Source organism: Accipiter gentilis, chromosome 10 (assembly GCF_929443795.1).
Source record: "Accipiter gentilis chromosome 10, bAccGen1.1, whole genome shotgun sequence".
Classification (NCBI taxonomy): Eukaryota; Metazoa; Chordata; class Aves; order Accipitriformes; family Accipitridae; genus Astur; species Astur gentilis.
Genome location: NC_064889.1, coordinates 34,209,111 through 34,224,835, shown reverse-complemented (window position 1 = coordinate 34,224,835; position 15,725 = coordinate 34,209,111). Strand labels below are relative to the sequence as shown.

The window sequence follows — 15,725 nt, the reverse complement described above, 5'->3', positions numbered from 1 at the left end:
TTTTTTTCCTGTTTAAGGAAGTCATTCTGTTTATCCTTTGGGAAACACAAGGCTAAGATGGTTCGATATCTCCCCGACACACAGAATATGGGCTTGGTTTAATGAAGCATAATTGGGCCATGGAAGTTTCTCAGTGCTTTGCGCTGATACAATGTGACAGAACAGTGAGCCTGTTTCTGGCATTGGGAATGTACTTTGTCAGGTTCATTTGGATAAACAGATATCCCCAGCAAGTCCCTGTCTAGGGAACCAGGAAGAGAAGCCTAAGTGGAGATGTCTAGTTACAATTGTGGCTCAGCATGGGTACCAGTCATACAGTGGTTTTGAGATAGAGTTTAGATATCTGTTCAAGCAAATAGTTTTTCTAAAGCCTTATGCTAAGCGTTAACAGCTTGATGCATAAAGCCTGGATTTAGCATCTTTACATACTACTGTATCTGCCAGCAACATCATCTTGCACGTCGATAAAGATGCATCAAGCTCACCAGTGGGAATGATGCTTTTACTTAAGTGACAAGCTCACCACGAATCCTTACAGGTAAAAGGTAGTTACATGGAAGTGTATTTAGGACTTTTGTAATGAATCAAGGAGATTCTAGAAATGTCTATTACCTTAATAAATCTAGATTATGTGGGACACAGAAAGATCTATATATACACAGTTGGTCGCACGTTCCCAAAGGGAGGAGCTGCTTGTGCCAAACCTGATTGGATCTGCGGGATGAACAGCGAGGGCTATAGTGCTGAGCCTGGTCTGACAGTGAAAGAATTACTAAAACCTGTCCTGGGGGAGTAAAAGCATTGACACAAAAAGGAAGGAGGAGTGAAAGAAAAAGGAAGGTATAAAGGAGATGCTCTCAACCTGGTTAAGGAAAAAGTGCAGGTAACAATGACCGCAACATGGTATATACACATTTGTTTGTGACAAAGAAAGTATCAGGCTTGTGTACATTGGGAGTGCTCGTATTTGTAAGGGTAGGAGTAGAAACTAGTGACAGGCTGTTAATTGTCTCACTGAATGCTGAAGTTTAAGTTGTAGAAAAACCTGTAACACTTTCTACAGTTTTAGAACTTGTCACGTGCCATATGAAGAAACCAATCTGAGTGTGTGTTTGAGATGGAAAGACATTGCATGGTTGTCACTTGCATTCGAAGGGAATGACTTTCATATTCATGCTGTAACGTCTTCAGAAGCTCAGTCAGTTTGTACGTGTTGTGCCCTAAAATGAGCTTACACGTGAACTGCGAAATGCTGTTAACTAAATAAGGTAGTTCTTCCAAGATCTGAGTTTAACTTTAATCCCACCAGCTAATGGTAATTGAGCAATGTATTTAATTACAACAACAATGCTGAAGTGGTCAGTGTTTATGATGTCTTCCTTGAAACAATTGGTCATATTCAAAATATTTGTGGACTTCAGGGGCAGCAAGGTGAGCTGTCAGTAGTAAAAGGTTATGGATGACTAAACATTGACTGCAACTTTTGTTGAAGAGAAGGGTAGTAGATGTCCTTTATTTATCATCTGTCCTTTAGTGTAACTTTGGTAGGAATTGTGCCAAGTAGAGAGAAATTAAATCCATTTAAGTCTATTTTTAAATTGTCAGTAATATTAAACTTTTTGCTTTGGATAGCTGAGTAATATCAAAACATAGCAAAACTTTTGATCAGATTTTGAGCACTGAGAATTCTAGTGTGTTAATGAGATTATTTTTTTTAATCAAGATGGCACTTCAAGGATATGAGACTTGGAGTAGTTTAGGTTGAAAAGATCTCTGGAGGTCATCTGGTTCAAATCCCAGTGGTTTTGGAGGGAGTCTTCAAAATTTTATTGTAGAGGAGCAGTTACAGTGAGCTAACTTCCCAATAAGCTACAGTATTTAATTTATTATTTCAACCTTCTGATTAACTGATTTTTAGAAGTTGAATCCATGCACTATGTCTCGTGACCCTGCAGCATCAGCTGTGTAGTCCCCCTGTCCCATGGGTAGGGAGGGAGGGTGAGGAATATTCCAGTATTGTCAACTTTCATCTTTGGGATTCTGGATCGAGGCAGTGTGTGGACTTTGCATGGTGGTACCACTGTTCTGATTTTTGGGACATCACAGGCACATATAGCCTGGATCTGTGGAGAAATTGCCATGCTGCACTGCACGTGCACGTAGAATCATATAATTCTATGATTCTAAATTGCCATGCTGCACTGCACGTGCCCATGACGCGTACATTTGAGTTTTCATCTTAGTTTTGTGTTCCTATAGCTTATATGCTTTATGTGGAAGTATGTCACCTACAGACTTGCTTATTTTACCATCAGCATTGTTTTCCTCTGCAGAACAATACTAAGCTACGTAGTCCTTTAAATTGACTGGGTTCAGTCCTTTAAATTGACATAGAGGCTGCCCTCTAGCCTCTATGCGGGTAATAAATATGATGAGACATTTCAGTACACAAAATCATAAACTGAGAGGAGGGAAGAAAGTAGGTTAAACCATGTACTTTGCAAAACATGAAAGTTGTGTGGGTTTTACTGACCCTCCTCTTTTTTTCCCCATGTGTTGTCCCCTGGAAAGGTACTAGTTACTCAGCATCTGTTCACTAGCTAAAAAGCGCCACAGATACTCTGTTTAAAATTTTGCTTCAAGAAACCAATTGGTGTGCTGTGAATTGAAGTGTTTGCAGGTAGATCAGCTTCTGTTCAGTAATATCTCCCTCCCGTGATGAGGGAATACATGAACAGGATACAGAATGGTCTAATGTGCATTTCAAAGTCATGCAGTGGGGGTTTTTTTCCAGGAATTTCCTAATTAATTTGGATTGTAATAAACTTGTTTGTAAAACGATGCACAGAAGCCATTGGAATGCCTAATTTTGCTTGCCTGGTGGAAAAAGAAAAACCAAGAAATGTGAATAGTTGAAGGTGGAGCTTTCAATTCTTTTGATTGCTTCTGCATATGAGCAAGCATTAAAAAAATTCAGAAAGCAAATGAGATGGTCCTAGTAAAACGTTGCATTTATATAATTTTGTTGGAGGATAAATTTTATAAGCTTTTGACAGCATTTAAGTATATTATATAATGTTTCTCTAAAAATAGTAAGATAGGGTTTTTTGCTGGTCTGAATTATATTAATTAGTTCAGGTAAATGCAGGGAAAACCAGGATCTGTATGTAACCAGTATTTACCATGTAAGTTACTGATTTATGGAATACCCATCAATCAGTATTTAAGCCAGTTCACTCTACCAGAAAAATCTCGGACTAAGAATATATATTCATATATAGCTAATGCTGGCAAGCAGTGTTTGTGGAGAAGCTGATATTAACTGAAGTTAGTAGTATTGAAGGTCAAGCTTACTGCCCTTGGACACATCAACCCTGACTTGAAAGTAACATGTAGATGTAGGTTTCCAAGTCCTGCTGAATTCAGTCCTAATGTTTGCAACTGCCCCCAAAATAAAAGGTTATGTAATATTGGTTGTAGAAATGCCTGATAATAACACTATTCTGAAAGTGTGTGTATACTCTTTCTAGAATAGCAGAAGAAATTACAGTTTTACAGAAAGGTATTTTTTTTCTAGAGGAAGCCTTTGAGATATGACCTGAATATTTCTCAGGAAAAAAGTATGCTAAATTCTTCTGCAGTACACCTATGATTTTTTTTTTTTTCTTTTGTTCTGAGTGCTCTATTCATCTGTGAATGTGAATGCCGAAATGCTAAAAATATCAAATGTCATGTAGGCTTCTTGTCAGGCTTTTCCAGTTTTCATTTCAAAGATGTATGTCCAAATTAACCTTTTGCGGTGATGCAGCGGTATCTGTTACTTCTCCCCATGCATGTCTTGGATCAGTTAAATGCTGAGTAGCATCATCCTCTGGCCGATTGGAATCGGGGTTCATTAAATAAGTCATGACTGCAGGAATCGGCATGTTGGCCTGTGGCTGTCTCTCTTAGAAGAAAGAGAGCAAGCAAGCAAAGCTCGTCTTGAGTGAGTGCTAAAAATCCATAGGCGCTCAGTCCTTTCTACGAGATGTCAGTCTAGATAATTTAAACCCAAACTTCACTTCTAGAAAATACAGAAAGCTGAAATTTATTTGAATGTTAGAAGAAAAAAAAGAGATGCTGACTTCATATTTCTTCCTACTGATTCTTAGTGTGTGGATTCATTATGTTTAATATTTGAGGTGCATATTGTCTGACCTTCGTGGTACTTTGCAATTAGGCCATAGTGAAACGTATTGTCACATAATAAATTTTAATATCTGCTGGACATACGAGGTCTTAAACAACCTTCAAAATGGATTTGAACATGGTACTTCTGTTCAAAACTCATTTGTGATATCATGTGCCCTTTGTATGCCCTTAGGATGTTTCCTGTGCTTGAATGCACAAGCATGTTCTCCATTTTTTTTTTATTTATTACGGGCTTCTCTTCTGTTTTGTGGTTTTACACACTGTATAGTTTTTTCTTTATCTTCTACTTTAACGTTTCTGGATGCTTTTACTATTTTTAGCATTACAGAGGAAGATTATATTGCGTTGGCCAAGAATTACGCAGTTGTAGTAAAAGTAAATGTTATTAAATATCTGTTGCTGTTTCTCTGTCGTTTTAAACAGATGATTCACAATTATATGGAGCACTTGGAAAGAACCAAACTTCATCAGCTAACAGGGGGTGATCAGCTAGAATCCACAACACACAGTAGAATTAGGTAAGCTATTTATTACGCTCTCACCCTGAAATGAAAGAAAAAAAATCCATTCATTTGTGTTTGCAAGACTTTGTTGTTTAATCCCACAACAACGGTTCGGCTGAATCAGAAAGATTTGTTGTATGATTGGAATGCGGTAAGAGAATAGTGTAGAAATTAGTAGAAAGAAGCTTTTGCTGTCGTACTGCTAAATGTTGAGATATACTTTGTACGTTAGCCTTAAACAATTTCAGCTTTTTTTGAGTGCTTGCATTCGGGTAGGCAGGGAAAACGTCAGCAGCTGGCCCAAAATAATTGATATCTTGCCATCGCTTTGCGAACGGGCTGATGAAGGTGTGTATCGTGGTACCCGTTTGTTCTCAGGGCTCGATGTGAATATATTATGCAGATTTTGAAGCTTTCTAGCCTATGAACTCCGCGTGGAAGGAGGGGAGAAGAACTCCAGGGCTGGCTGTGTCTCTGCGTTGCTGCATAGATGCTGCGAGGATCGCGGCGGCTCGCGGCGCGAGGGGGAGGAGAGCGGTGATGTCATTGCTCTGGAGCTGCTGCAGAAGAGTAGAAAGCTGCTGCTGATGGCATTGTTTTTGTGGCAGCGGCTGAATGACAGACTTTGCCTACAAAGATACACCCTCGGCCCCTGTGTAGCCTTCTTGGTTCCGGCATTTCACCATGCCAGCGCAGCGCCATGAATCCTGGATGCATGCTGCTATTTGTGTTTGGCTTCGTTGGCGGGGCGGTGGTCATTAATTCGGCTATCTTGGTATCGCTCTCTGTTTTGCTGCTAGTGCACTTTTCTATTTCTACTGGTGTGCCAGCTCTGACGCAGAACCTACCAAGGATACTCAGGTACTCTGACCTACTGAACCTTGGCTTCATGCGCTCTTTCTTTTTCTCTGCTTTCTGTTTTCCTTTCAAACAGAAAGAGCAAGGATAAATTAGAAATGTAAATTGTGTATAAATTATAAATTCTTTGGAAACATAATATTTATGGACTGGGACATGGCAATATTTATTTTTATACACTCAAATTTCATTGCCTTTTATTGAAGCAAGTACAAGGTCAGCTTATGTAGCTCTACTTTATATTTTTAAAGCTATTACATTGGTTTATTGTAACCTGCAAAAAAAGCTGCAATGATAATGTCATGGATAAAGCTCAATGTTCAGTGTATTGTCAGGTACTTGGCTGCTCTCATGTAGCCATAAATGTATGCAGTCTGAGGCCTTGTACTATTAAATTTCACTTCTTTTAATCGAAAGAATTGTGTAAGATCAGTTAATTGATGATCTCAAAACCACAGTAATTAGCTGATTGCATTATTTTTAAAAAAATCTGATTATTGGTTGGTGGGAAAAAAAAATAATCTTTGTTATTTAAGCATTAGAACTCCTAAAGCCTATTCACTATTGTTCAGCCAAATGTTATCCTCTTCTCTTTTTCCGTACTTGTGTGGCAGGCTGCCAACTCTGTCCCCCCTCAAGTTATGTTCTGTTTGTCCTACTTGCCTGGAGCAGTAGCAGAGATGCATTAGAATATCGTGACCAAAAGTAATCTTGACATGTTTTAGTACTATAATTACAAAGGGAAAGCAGTTGGAAAAGTTTTAAAATGTAGCTTTCTGACCTGAAAACTTGACATACTTTAATTGTGGTTGTAAATTTAATAGTAAACTTTATTTTGAAAGGGAAAAATGCCGGAAAACAGTGTTCTCTGAGCGAGCTATGTGACTTTTTCTCCGTAATACATGATGCGTGTAAACTTTCTATGGTAGTACACTTTTAACTTGGTTCTCTGAGCACAGAAGGGTTGTTCCAAAGGTTTAAAGCCAATCAATAGATAAAAGAAATATGAATTATTAATAACTGATCATAAACATGTATGAATATTTAAATACAAAGAAATAAAATAAATTTGAAATGTAACTCTCTATAGACTGGTCTAGTTAGTAAGGCTGTGCTAGTTTAAAAGGGGGGGGGAAAACCCAAACCCAAAACAACCCCCAACTCTGAAAAACAAAGCAAAATATTGAACTTCATGTTCAGTAACTTCTATTAGATTTTTTTATATATATATTTAAGCAGTCAGATGGCTTAAGAAAGAGGGGTTTTTTGTAATGTGCTTTTGCTTCCCTAGAGAATATTTAAGGGATTTGAGGGTGTTTGGGAAGCTATGTTTTTTTTTTCCTGTCCCTATTAATTTGTTTTAGGAATTACAGGAATTGGAACTCAGTTCCTTAGGCTTCTATTCATTTAAAAAAGAGAAAAATACAGGATGGAGAAATCTAACTGTAGAAGAATTGTTTCTATTTTTTTAACACTAGTCGGATTTTAGAACTGAGCATCTGGTTGCTTATCCTAAAGGTTCCTGTAAATGCTTCAGTACATCACTTCAGAATATTAGTTTAGGCTTTTAAAACATGTGCCTGTCTTCTGCTCACTGTTGTATTTACAGATGTTTCTTGGACTTTGGGGGACTAGAAGGGGTTCTTTCCTTTCTGGTCAACAACCAGTGAAATAAGTTGAAATTGCTTCAGTCTAATCAGATTTCTTTTAATGCAGACATGCACATAATAACCTTCATTTCCAAAATAAGCCCCCTTTTCAAACTTCATTTACTGCGTTGTCTTGCAATGCACCTGAACTGTGTTTTAGCACATCAAAACAAGTTCATTATAAAATTTATTTAAAACTATTCTGCAAAAAAGCAAATGTCAGTTGTGAACTTTTTTTGGTACCCATTTTCTTTAAATTCTCTCTTCTGAAGACTGCAAAGAAAAGCTTTGTGGCATATCCTGCAAGTAAGCAAATCTGTCTGCTCTGAAGCATTGCTCCGGGAGGTGTTTTCCAAAGTGAAGGGCCCTTCACAATGCATGCTTTATCACCGGCTTTCTTTTCCACTGAAGGGCTGCTTTTTTTCCTTTTTTTTGTTGCTGGACTTCTTAACCAATGAAATGGTTTCTGTCTGTCTTTTGACATAATCTAAGCTTATGTGGTATGTCTTTTGTTCCCCACACACATTAGAGTTGTGGGAAATCTAAAGAAAAGCAGAACCTGTTACAATAGCGGGAATCATTGGAACCAAATTCTGTTTAGTTCTGTGGCTATATTTATGAAGATTTTTCAGCACAGTTAGTTTGCAGATGCTGGAACAGTGTCTGATGCTTTTTATTTTGTAACCCTGACTGATTTTGCTTTACTTGCTTTGCTGCCTACTTTGCTCTGTTGAACTACTTCTGAATTAATGACTGAACCTGGAATAGTATTTATGAAAGGCCAAGATACATGCAATGTGAGAATTAGTTGCAAGGATATTTGTAACAAGGAGCATCTTTGTACACCTGGACTGGAAAGGTTCATGCCAATTAAAATTGTTTGCTGTTTGAACATTGGGTTTTTTTGAGATGTAAAATTTACCAAAAGGAGTTTACTGCTTAATTGCTAAATACAATCCCTTTTTGACTACCTTTTCTTCTAAGTAAACAAAAAACAAAACAAAATTATAAAAATGTTTAGCTTTTCCTTTTCAACATTCCCTTTAATATTTTGCGTATAACTTATATGCACATACTAATTGTGCACAGAATTCTGCCCAGGTTATGTTTAATTTGTGAAAAGCCTTGCAAAAGAAAGCATATGTGGCTGTGATTTGACTTTTTATAATGCTAAAATGTGAGATCTTTCAAATCCCTAGTATTTTGTCTGGATTGTCTCTGCAGGGGTGCTTATGGGCTATGCTTTCAAGAAGCATAATTTTCTGCCATCAATTGTGCACACTTTTATCTTCTGTCTTCAGTATACTTAAAGCTGTGCTAGTTGATTACAGTCCTTTTTTTCTGTATTTCATTGTTCTGACTGAACAAATACTTTGCTTTATCTCAATTCTATCCCTGGCTGATATTTCTCCTTTTCAGGGCTGGCTGTAGCATCCTATGAGTTGCATTCTACACAATGTTTTTGTCTCTTGCTAGCAGGAAGAATTAATCTCTTTGTTTATTGATCACACTACTGATGGCAAGATTGACTTGGGGATTTATTTATTTGGGGGAGGGGGGGGGTCAATGTACAAAGCTTTGGAATTTCCAAACATTTGCCTTACGGAAGTGATAAAGATAGCAGCGATGGTGAAGAGCTGGGATGAAGTAATTTGCCTTACTGGCACGAGCTTTTGTGCAGCTTTGGGATGAAGTAGAGTGTTGAACTAATCTTGGTTAAAACCATACAATTTTTGGCTGGGCTAGTTTTAACATTGGTAATTCCTTGACCCATTTTTTTTTCAGTTATACAAATGCATGTAATTCCTGTGATCTTCAGAAGAAAAATATCATACATTTTGAGAAGAGTTGGACTTTAAGCTGATTGTCTACAACTTTCACAAATGCTGCAGTTAATGATTTAGCTGTTGGCTATTGTCAAAGTTATGTGGTACTGTATCTTGCCCCCAAAAAATTGCAAAATGTTATTTTTAAGAGTGGCTGGTGAAAACTGTAGTTTAGTCTGAAATAAGGAAACATTTTCATCTTACAGTCCTGTTTGTGTTCCATTTCTGTAAAACTTTTGTTTACTATAGATTAGCTACAGTGCAATCAATAACGGCTATTTAAAGCCATGGAATAGGCTATTTGTAGTCACACAATGTGAAACGAAGACTTATTAGATGCTGTAATACAAAGTGTGTATGCTACATTGTATATTTAATAGAGCACAGCCTATGAGTGTTTGAACCTATAATTTTACCACTTCCCTGCTGATTTCAAAGGCATACAGGAAAATAAAATGCGTGACATCTGAAATGGCTGATGAAACCTGTCTCTCTTTCAAACAGAAAGGAGCGTCCGATATCACTGGGCATCTTCCCATTACCTCCAGGAGATGCACTACTTACACCTGAAACTCAGAGAGAAGCAGGGGAAACGCCTGGGTCAGAGCACTGGAAATTCCATGAGCTAAGCCAGCCACGGTCCCACACAAGCCTAAAGGTGAGCGCTCAGCTTGGCTGCCTTGTGTGTTAGGAGAAACTCCTGTAAACAGATTATAGATCCTTGCTGAGGAGAAAAAGCAAACTGAAGGGGAGGAGGGAAACACCTAAATCGTCTTTGTGTAAGCCAAGTATGTTGCTTACTCAAATGAGCTTTGAGGGAACTTACTCGAAGAAATGGAGTTTGGGTTGTTTTTTCCCAGTCAGCTGTAATACAGGCTAGTTCTCTTACTCGCAGGAGTGGTTTTTTTCTTTCTGACTAAGGACGCTTTCCAAAGGTCAGTCACTTGGTCTTTACACACTAGATAATGTAACTAGATAGTGTAAACAGGTCTGCTGGTTTAATATTGTTTTAGAAGGAAAGCTTTAATTAGTACACAGGCAGCCTCTGCTGCCTACTATCAGGCATATATTGTAGGTATACCACAGAGTTGAGAATGACCTAACTTTCCTAAATTAGCCTGTGATTATGATTTCCCTTAAATGTAGTTTGGCTATAATTCCTGCAATTGTTCTGTGTTCCAACAGTGAGAGGGTGGCATAGAACAAGCTGCAGAAATGGAAAAATGGGGGAGTGGTGTTAGTGTGATGAATCTGGCAGTCAGGACTAGGGCACACTAACAACACAGCAGGAGGAGGGATCTGCAGGGTGAAGAACTCCAGAATGTGTAAAGTCTCCCTATATGTTTATCTTGATGAGGTTTTTTTTGAAGACTATGGATGTACAGTTATTGGTGAAAAGGCATACAGCTGAGGAGAATGTCCTCCTAAGCAGACTTAATACATAGCAGGGGACTATTAAACTGGTAAGAATTAAAAAGCTATGCAAAAGTAATTGGAACCCAGACTTTTTTCTTTTTTTTTCTTTTTTTTTTTTTGGCCTAGAGGTCAAATGGAGATAATGGGAAGTGTAAGTAATGGTTAATTATAAACATATCAAAGTGACAACAGGAATTTGGATCTAAAAATTAGTCACTTAAACTCTTGTCTAGGACCATTTTTGGATCTTAAATTTGTCCTATTCCCTTTGTCCTATGCCAATTAACATCAATAAATTGACAGACTTCAGGAGAGCTGACTGTAATACAGCTTAAAGTTATGACTAAGAGTAGGTGGAGATGAAGTATAAAGGGAAGGCTCTGATCCCATCCTGTCCCCTCAGAAAATTATGTTGGTTACTATATATTGTCAAAATAGGCTTCTTGGTATAGTTCTTCTAAAAGTAATGCACTGCTAAAAGAGAATTTACAAAACAGCACAGACTGTAATTTTTCAAACCTAGTTAGTCAGAAAAAGTTCCTTAGGTCCAAAGCAGCATTTTTGCTTTTCAGCTATGAACGTGAAGTACTTCTGAAGTGAACCTGTTTGAATAACATGATATATTGAAGTCATAACCAGAATTTGAAACTTTTTTCTCTAATACTTTTATTTACTCTGCATTCTTTTTAACATCAAGTACGAGGCATAAGCAAGATTCTGCTGCTTTCAGGCATCTTTTTTCCATTCATACATGAACACTTCATTAATGGTCAGTGTTTCCTCTAAAAGTATCACAGAGTAGGTGTCAGGGAGAAACCCAGATGAAAAAGACTAGGTATGCATGGCCTGTACAGTAGTGACATTGCTGGATATCTTTTTAAGACAACATTCATTCTCTTCTGTTTATTTCTGCAAAGCATTGCAGATGAGCTTCTACTTCTTCAGATTTAATTATCTAATTTTAAAATTAATTTTTCTTTTTTCAGGAAAAGTCTTTTGGCAACATAGCAGGTTTGACTTTTTTGGCAAAGTCAACACAGCACTGACATTCAAATGCTTAGGCTTTGAGATATTTTGATTAATTGTCACTTAATGGAATTGCATTTCATTTTCACTAGTTCTAGAACAGGCATTCATGATAGTTTAATCAGTATAGTTTCCAAGAGTTACCTAAAAAAATATAGTAGATAATAAAGTCAGAAATGTAAAATAGATGGGATTATTTGAAATTCCTTTAAGTAAAGGACCATTCTCTTCACTGTTTTCTCTTGCGCTATCAAGCTGTTTTTCTTGAGCTTTGTGTCTGAAAGTCAGTGATCAGTCTGTGCTGCATCAGTTAGTGCATGCTTTTGGAATACAAAGATGTAGAAATGTTTGAACAGAGCCAGCAGCTCTGTTGAGGTTTTATTCCTTGTTTGTGTGAACTCTGGATTCCCTTGGTAAGGGCTACCATTTCCTCCTTTCTGTATCTGCTTGCTGAAGTATGAATCATTATCCAGAGGCTGAACTTCACCAATTCAAAAGGCAATTGGGTAGATCGTGTAGCTTTTTTTTTAACGGCTACAACGTATCTCATAACACTTTCATATGTTGCTTTTGTTGCCTTGTATAACTATGGGTAAGTGTACATGTTTTATTCTTTTAGAGGCATCTGTTAGTTCAGTGTATTTCTGAATAATTTTGTCACAATATCAAACATTAATAATTGGTTATTTTGGAATTTACTAAAAGAGGATGAAAACTAAGTAATTGACAGGCAGGTCTTGAAAGTGCTGGATTTTGTTTCTAGGGCTTCCATGTGGAGATGTCACTATAGGATGCAAGCGTTACATTTATGCTGATATACGTAATCGTGTGTTTTCCTCCTTGCTGCCACAAATTAAAATCTCATCTTTCCAGGAAGTTCCAAAAGTAAAAATTGAGAAATTAAAATTCTTAGTAATTTTACACTAAGTACAATAGGGAGAATGTGTGTCTTTATGCAGGTCTCTTTTGGTTTTTGTTTTTTTTTAAATAACCTCAAAATTCAATTTCAATTCCGTCTCAAAAAGTGTTACTAGCAGTATGATGAATTCTTGCTTCACAAAATCTAAACTTGCTTTGTTCTTGACAAGTTTAGGTTTCCTGAGCCAATGGATATGTTCTTTTTAAATGTCACAAACTTGTCTAGGAGCCTTGCGTTCACCTCCGATTCTCAAACAAAACCCTAAAAGAACTTTTTATCAAAACTTACCGTCCTGCCTTCGTTTTGCATATAGCAGCCTCTATGTTTCATCCTGATTTTTCCCAAGGAGATTCCTCTAATGCTGTACGCTAGAAATTACTGGCCCAGACAGAGAAATTTGTTTTCATATCTGCAGTGAGCTCTTGTTCACTGTTACATGCTGTTTAAGTCACAGTTCGGACATCTGGATGGTCGTATGGCACTGGTCATGAATGAGGCATAAGATGTGAATAAAAGGAGACAAAGTCCAGAAAAGGGCTATTGGTATTATCAGGTAGTAGCTTCTAGTTGTATCGTACACAGGCTAGCCTGCCCTCGAACACAGCGCCTGATGCAGCCCTGTCTGAGTAATGATTATAATCTTGAGTCTAGCAGCTGGATTAATAGCTGTACTTGTGATTCTTGATACAGTGTCACTGCAATGTAAACTGCTGCCAGGAATTGGCTTCTAAGAAGGAGCTGTTTACTGATGTTCATAGTTGATCTGAAATCTAACCGGACAAGTAGTCACTGCAGTTCAATGTCTCGTTCCCAATGTCAGCCAGGGCTTACAGTTCAGACTGGAAAGGGCATTAAAAGGGTTTGAGTGATGTGCTTGCGAAGACTATACTTTTATTTCAGTTAAATTCATGTTCTGCATCAGTGTTTCAATGTCTGCTTTTTAAAAGTAGATATTTTAAGATATCATGCACGTTTTGAACAATTAATTTTTTAACAGCTTTAGGAAGCTTCTAGGTACACGATGAACTGCTGAATGACTGTTAATATGGGAATGCTGCCTGTTGTCTGGAAGACTTAACAGAAAAGCACTCTGAAGTTGTGACTATAATTACTGAGATCAAACATTAGTATTAAAAATAAGGGCATGTTTTATGTAGCTATAACCTCCTTAACAGAAGTGAAACAGCCATAGTCTAAAGATTAATTTGGCAGTACTGGCTTGAAGTATACTTTCCATTCCTGTTTCTTTGCATTCGGATACTCTTCAGTAAAATAAAGTAATTTTGGTGTTTGTTCTTTAGTTTATATGCCTAACTCTTACAATAATACTTTAATTTGTGTTCATTTTTTTAATGGTAATTGCTCAATTTTAGGATGAGCTCTCTGACGTTAGCCAAGCAGGCTCAAAATCTACGACTCCAGCGTCCACAGCTGCTTCAGATGTACCCGTGCTGCCTGCTGAAACCCCTCAAAAGGAAGATGTTGAAGGGCTTGCGAAGGATGCAGATATGCCAAATGAGAAGCTGGACGTAAGCAAGAATATTGAAGTACAGGTAGCTCAAGAGACAAGAAATGTGTCCACTGGTGAGCTGCTTTAACTTTTTAGTGCATGGTTACTATGGACTTCATATTTAATCTGTTGTGAAATATCTTAATTGTTGTGCCACAAATGAGAAATGGGTTTTTTACTCAATATTTTAGGAGTATAGAATATTGGTAAAAGATAGAAGTCTGTTGTTTATTGGTGGCTTTAGTCCTTATTTTTCTACAATTAGAATTATTTATGACATTTCTTTGTAAACAGCAGAAGTGGCACTCATCTAGACACAAAAAGTCACAAGAGGATAGACATCTGCTTGGTTTCAGTTGCAGAAATACTGGGAAATAACTACCATTGGATGACTTAACTTAAATTCAGGAGACACTTAAAAATTCCAGTGTCTGCACTAGAGTATGAAAATCTATAGGTCTTCTCATTTAATTACCTTGATAAGTCTTTGAACAGAAGTCTACTAAGTTGCTGATTGATTAATAACAACTACATGTAGGTAATTTCATATGGTATGGTGATTTTGTTTATGGAGATGTACCACTTGCTTTTCCGCAGGTGGAAATGAAAACGAAGAAAAATCTGAAGTTCAGGCAATCATTGAGTCAACTCCAGAGTTGGATATGGATAAAGATCTCAGTGGATATAAGGGTTCCAGGTAAGTTGTATGTTGTGATTTGAGTAGGAAGACCAATTTTAGAAGGTACCAGACTTTGGTTTTGAACTTGTGACTTGTTTAGAAATCTTACCAAACTGAGATCACACATTATGGATCTCCTGCTTTTGTGACCTTATTTCCCCAAATTCAGCAGAAGGCTTTAAGTGCAACAAGTTCTTCATTTTGTTGCTACACCTGATGAACGTTCAGGGTGTTTCATATTACACCAGACTTAAGAATGCTTTAATATTCTTTCCGTATTTCAAGCAAAAGGTCTATACCAACAGGCCTTTTCTCCCTAGGTCAAAGTTTCAATGTACTAGCAGTTTCCAAGCTGGGTCCTTGTGTTTTCATCCATATCTTTAAAATCTGGATTTATGACTGTCTTTGCAAATGTTACAGCACTCTCTTTGTCAGATTCTGATAGTGGAATCCTAGTGTTGGCAGAATGCTTTTGCTCGAGTCTGCTTCCTTGCAGGCTTTTACTTGTGAAGGATAACATTTCTTTCAAAAGCTCTAAAGCCCCACAAAAAATAAACAAGTGCTGTTTTAGTAGTGGGGGGTGGGGTGGGGGGTACCTGATCTTTTAGGCAAGCCCTGAACAATTTAGGGTCTAGCCACAAGTCCTTCAAATATGTTACATGTGTGTGTGTTTCATTCTTCTGATGAGATGGAAAAAAATTAGCTTGTATAGTGAATGTTAATGCTGTAAGATCTTTGTGTGAAAGGAGCCCCTTTTCTGGCCAGAGGAATACGTTGATCTCTGACTATTTGGTTCTCTCGTGTTCTTGTTACATTAAATGACTTCCAGTTTGGCTGAGCTGTCTGTTCTTTAGGCATTTGGGCTGGCTAAGTCCTGACGGGGCCGAATTTCTATATGCCAAAACTTGATATGCTTTAATTTATTAAAGTCCTGACCAACTCAATATCAGCAGCTACTTCAAGTTTGGGATCTTGATGCCAAAGTAGTATTTGAAAATAGAGTTTAGGACTCTAAGCCAACAGAAAGCTTCTGAGAATGTTACTTGTGCTTTTTTTGGGGGGGTAACATGAACTACTGGTAAAAACACAGAAAACTTTCTTCTTTGTGGGAATGTTTTCTTTCTGCTTTTTTTTATGTCTCGTTTTAA

General features: G+C 37.5%; 1 protein-coding gene across 8 annotated transcripts in view; it reads left to right on the top strand.

Annotated features, from left to right (window-relative positions):
• SPAG9 (sperm associated antigen 9) overlaps nucleotides 1–15,725 on the top strand; it is a 65,945-nt gene that overhangs the window by 22,757 nt on the left and 27,463 nt on the right. For 4 of the 8 annotated variants that reach the window (XM_049811953.1, XM_049811950.1, XM_049811951.1 and 1 more), the window contains exons 4-7: nucleotides 4,615–4,709; nucleotides 9,532–9,685; nucleotides 13,762–13,972; nucleotides 14,496–14,595. In XM_049811953.1, the coding sequence (XP_049667910.1) occupies nucleotides 4,615–4,709; nucleotides 9,532–9,685; nucleotides 13,762–13,972; nucleotides 14,496–14,595 (560 nt within the window). Of the gene's footprint in view, nucleotides 1–4,614; nucleotides 4,710–5,120; nucleotides 5,556–9,531; nucleotides 9,686–13,761; nucleotides 13,973–14,495; nucleotides 14,596–15,725 lie in introns of those variants that run through there. The other 4 variants (XM_049811955.1, XM_049811956.1, XM_049811954.1 and 1 more) reach the window with 3 other exon arrangements.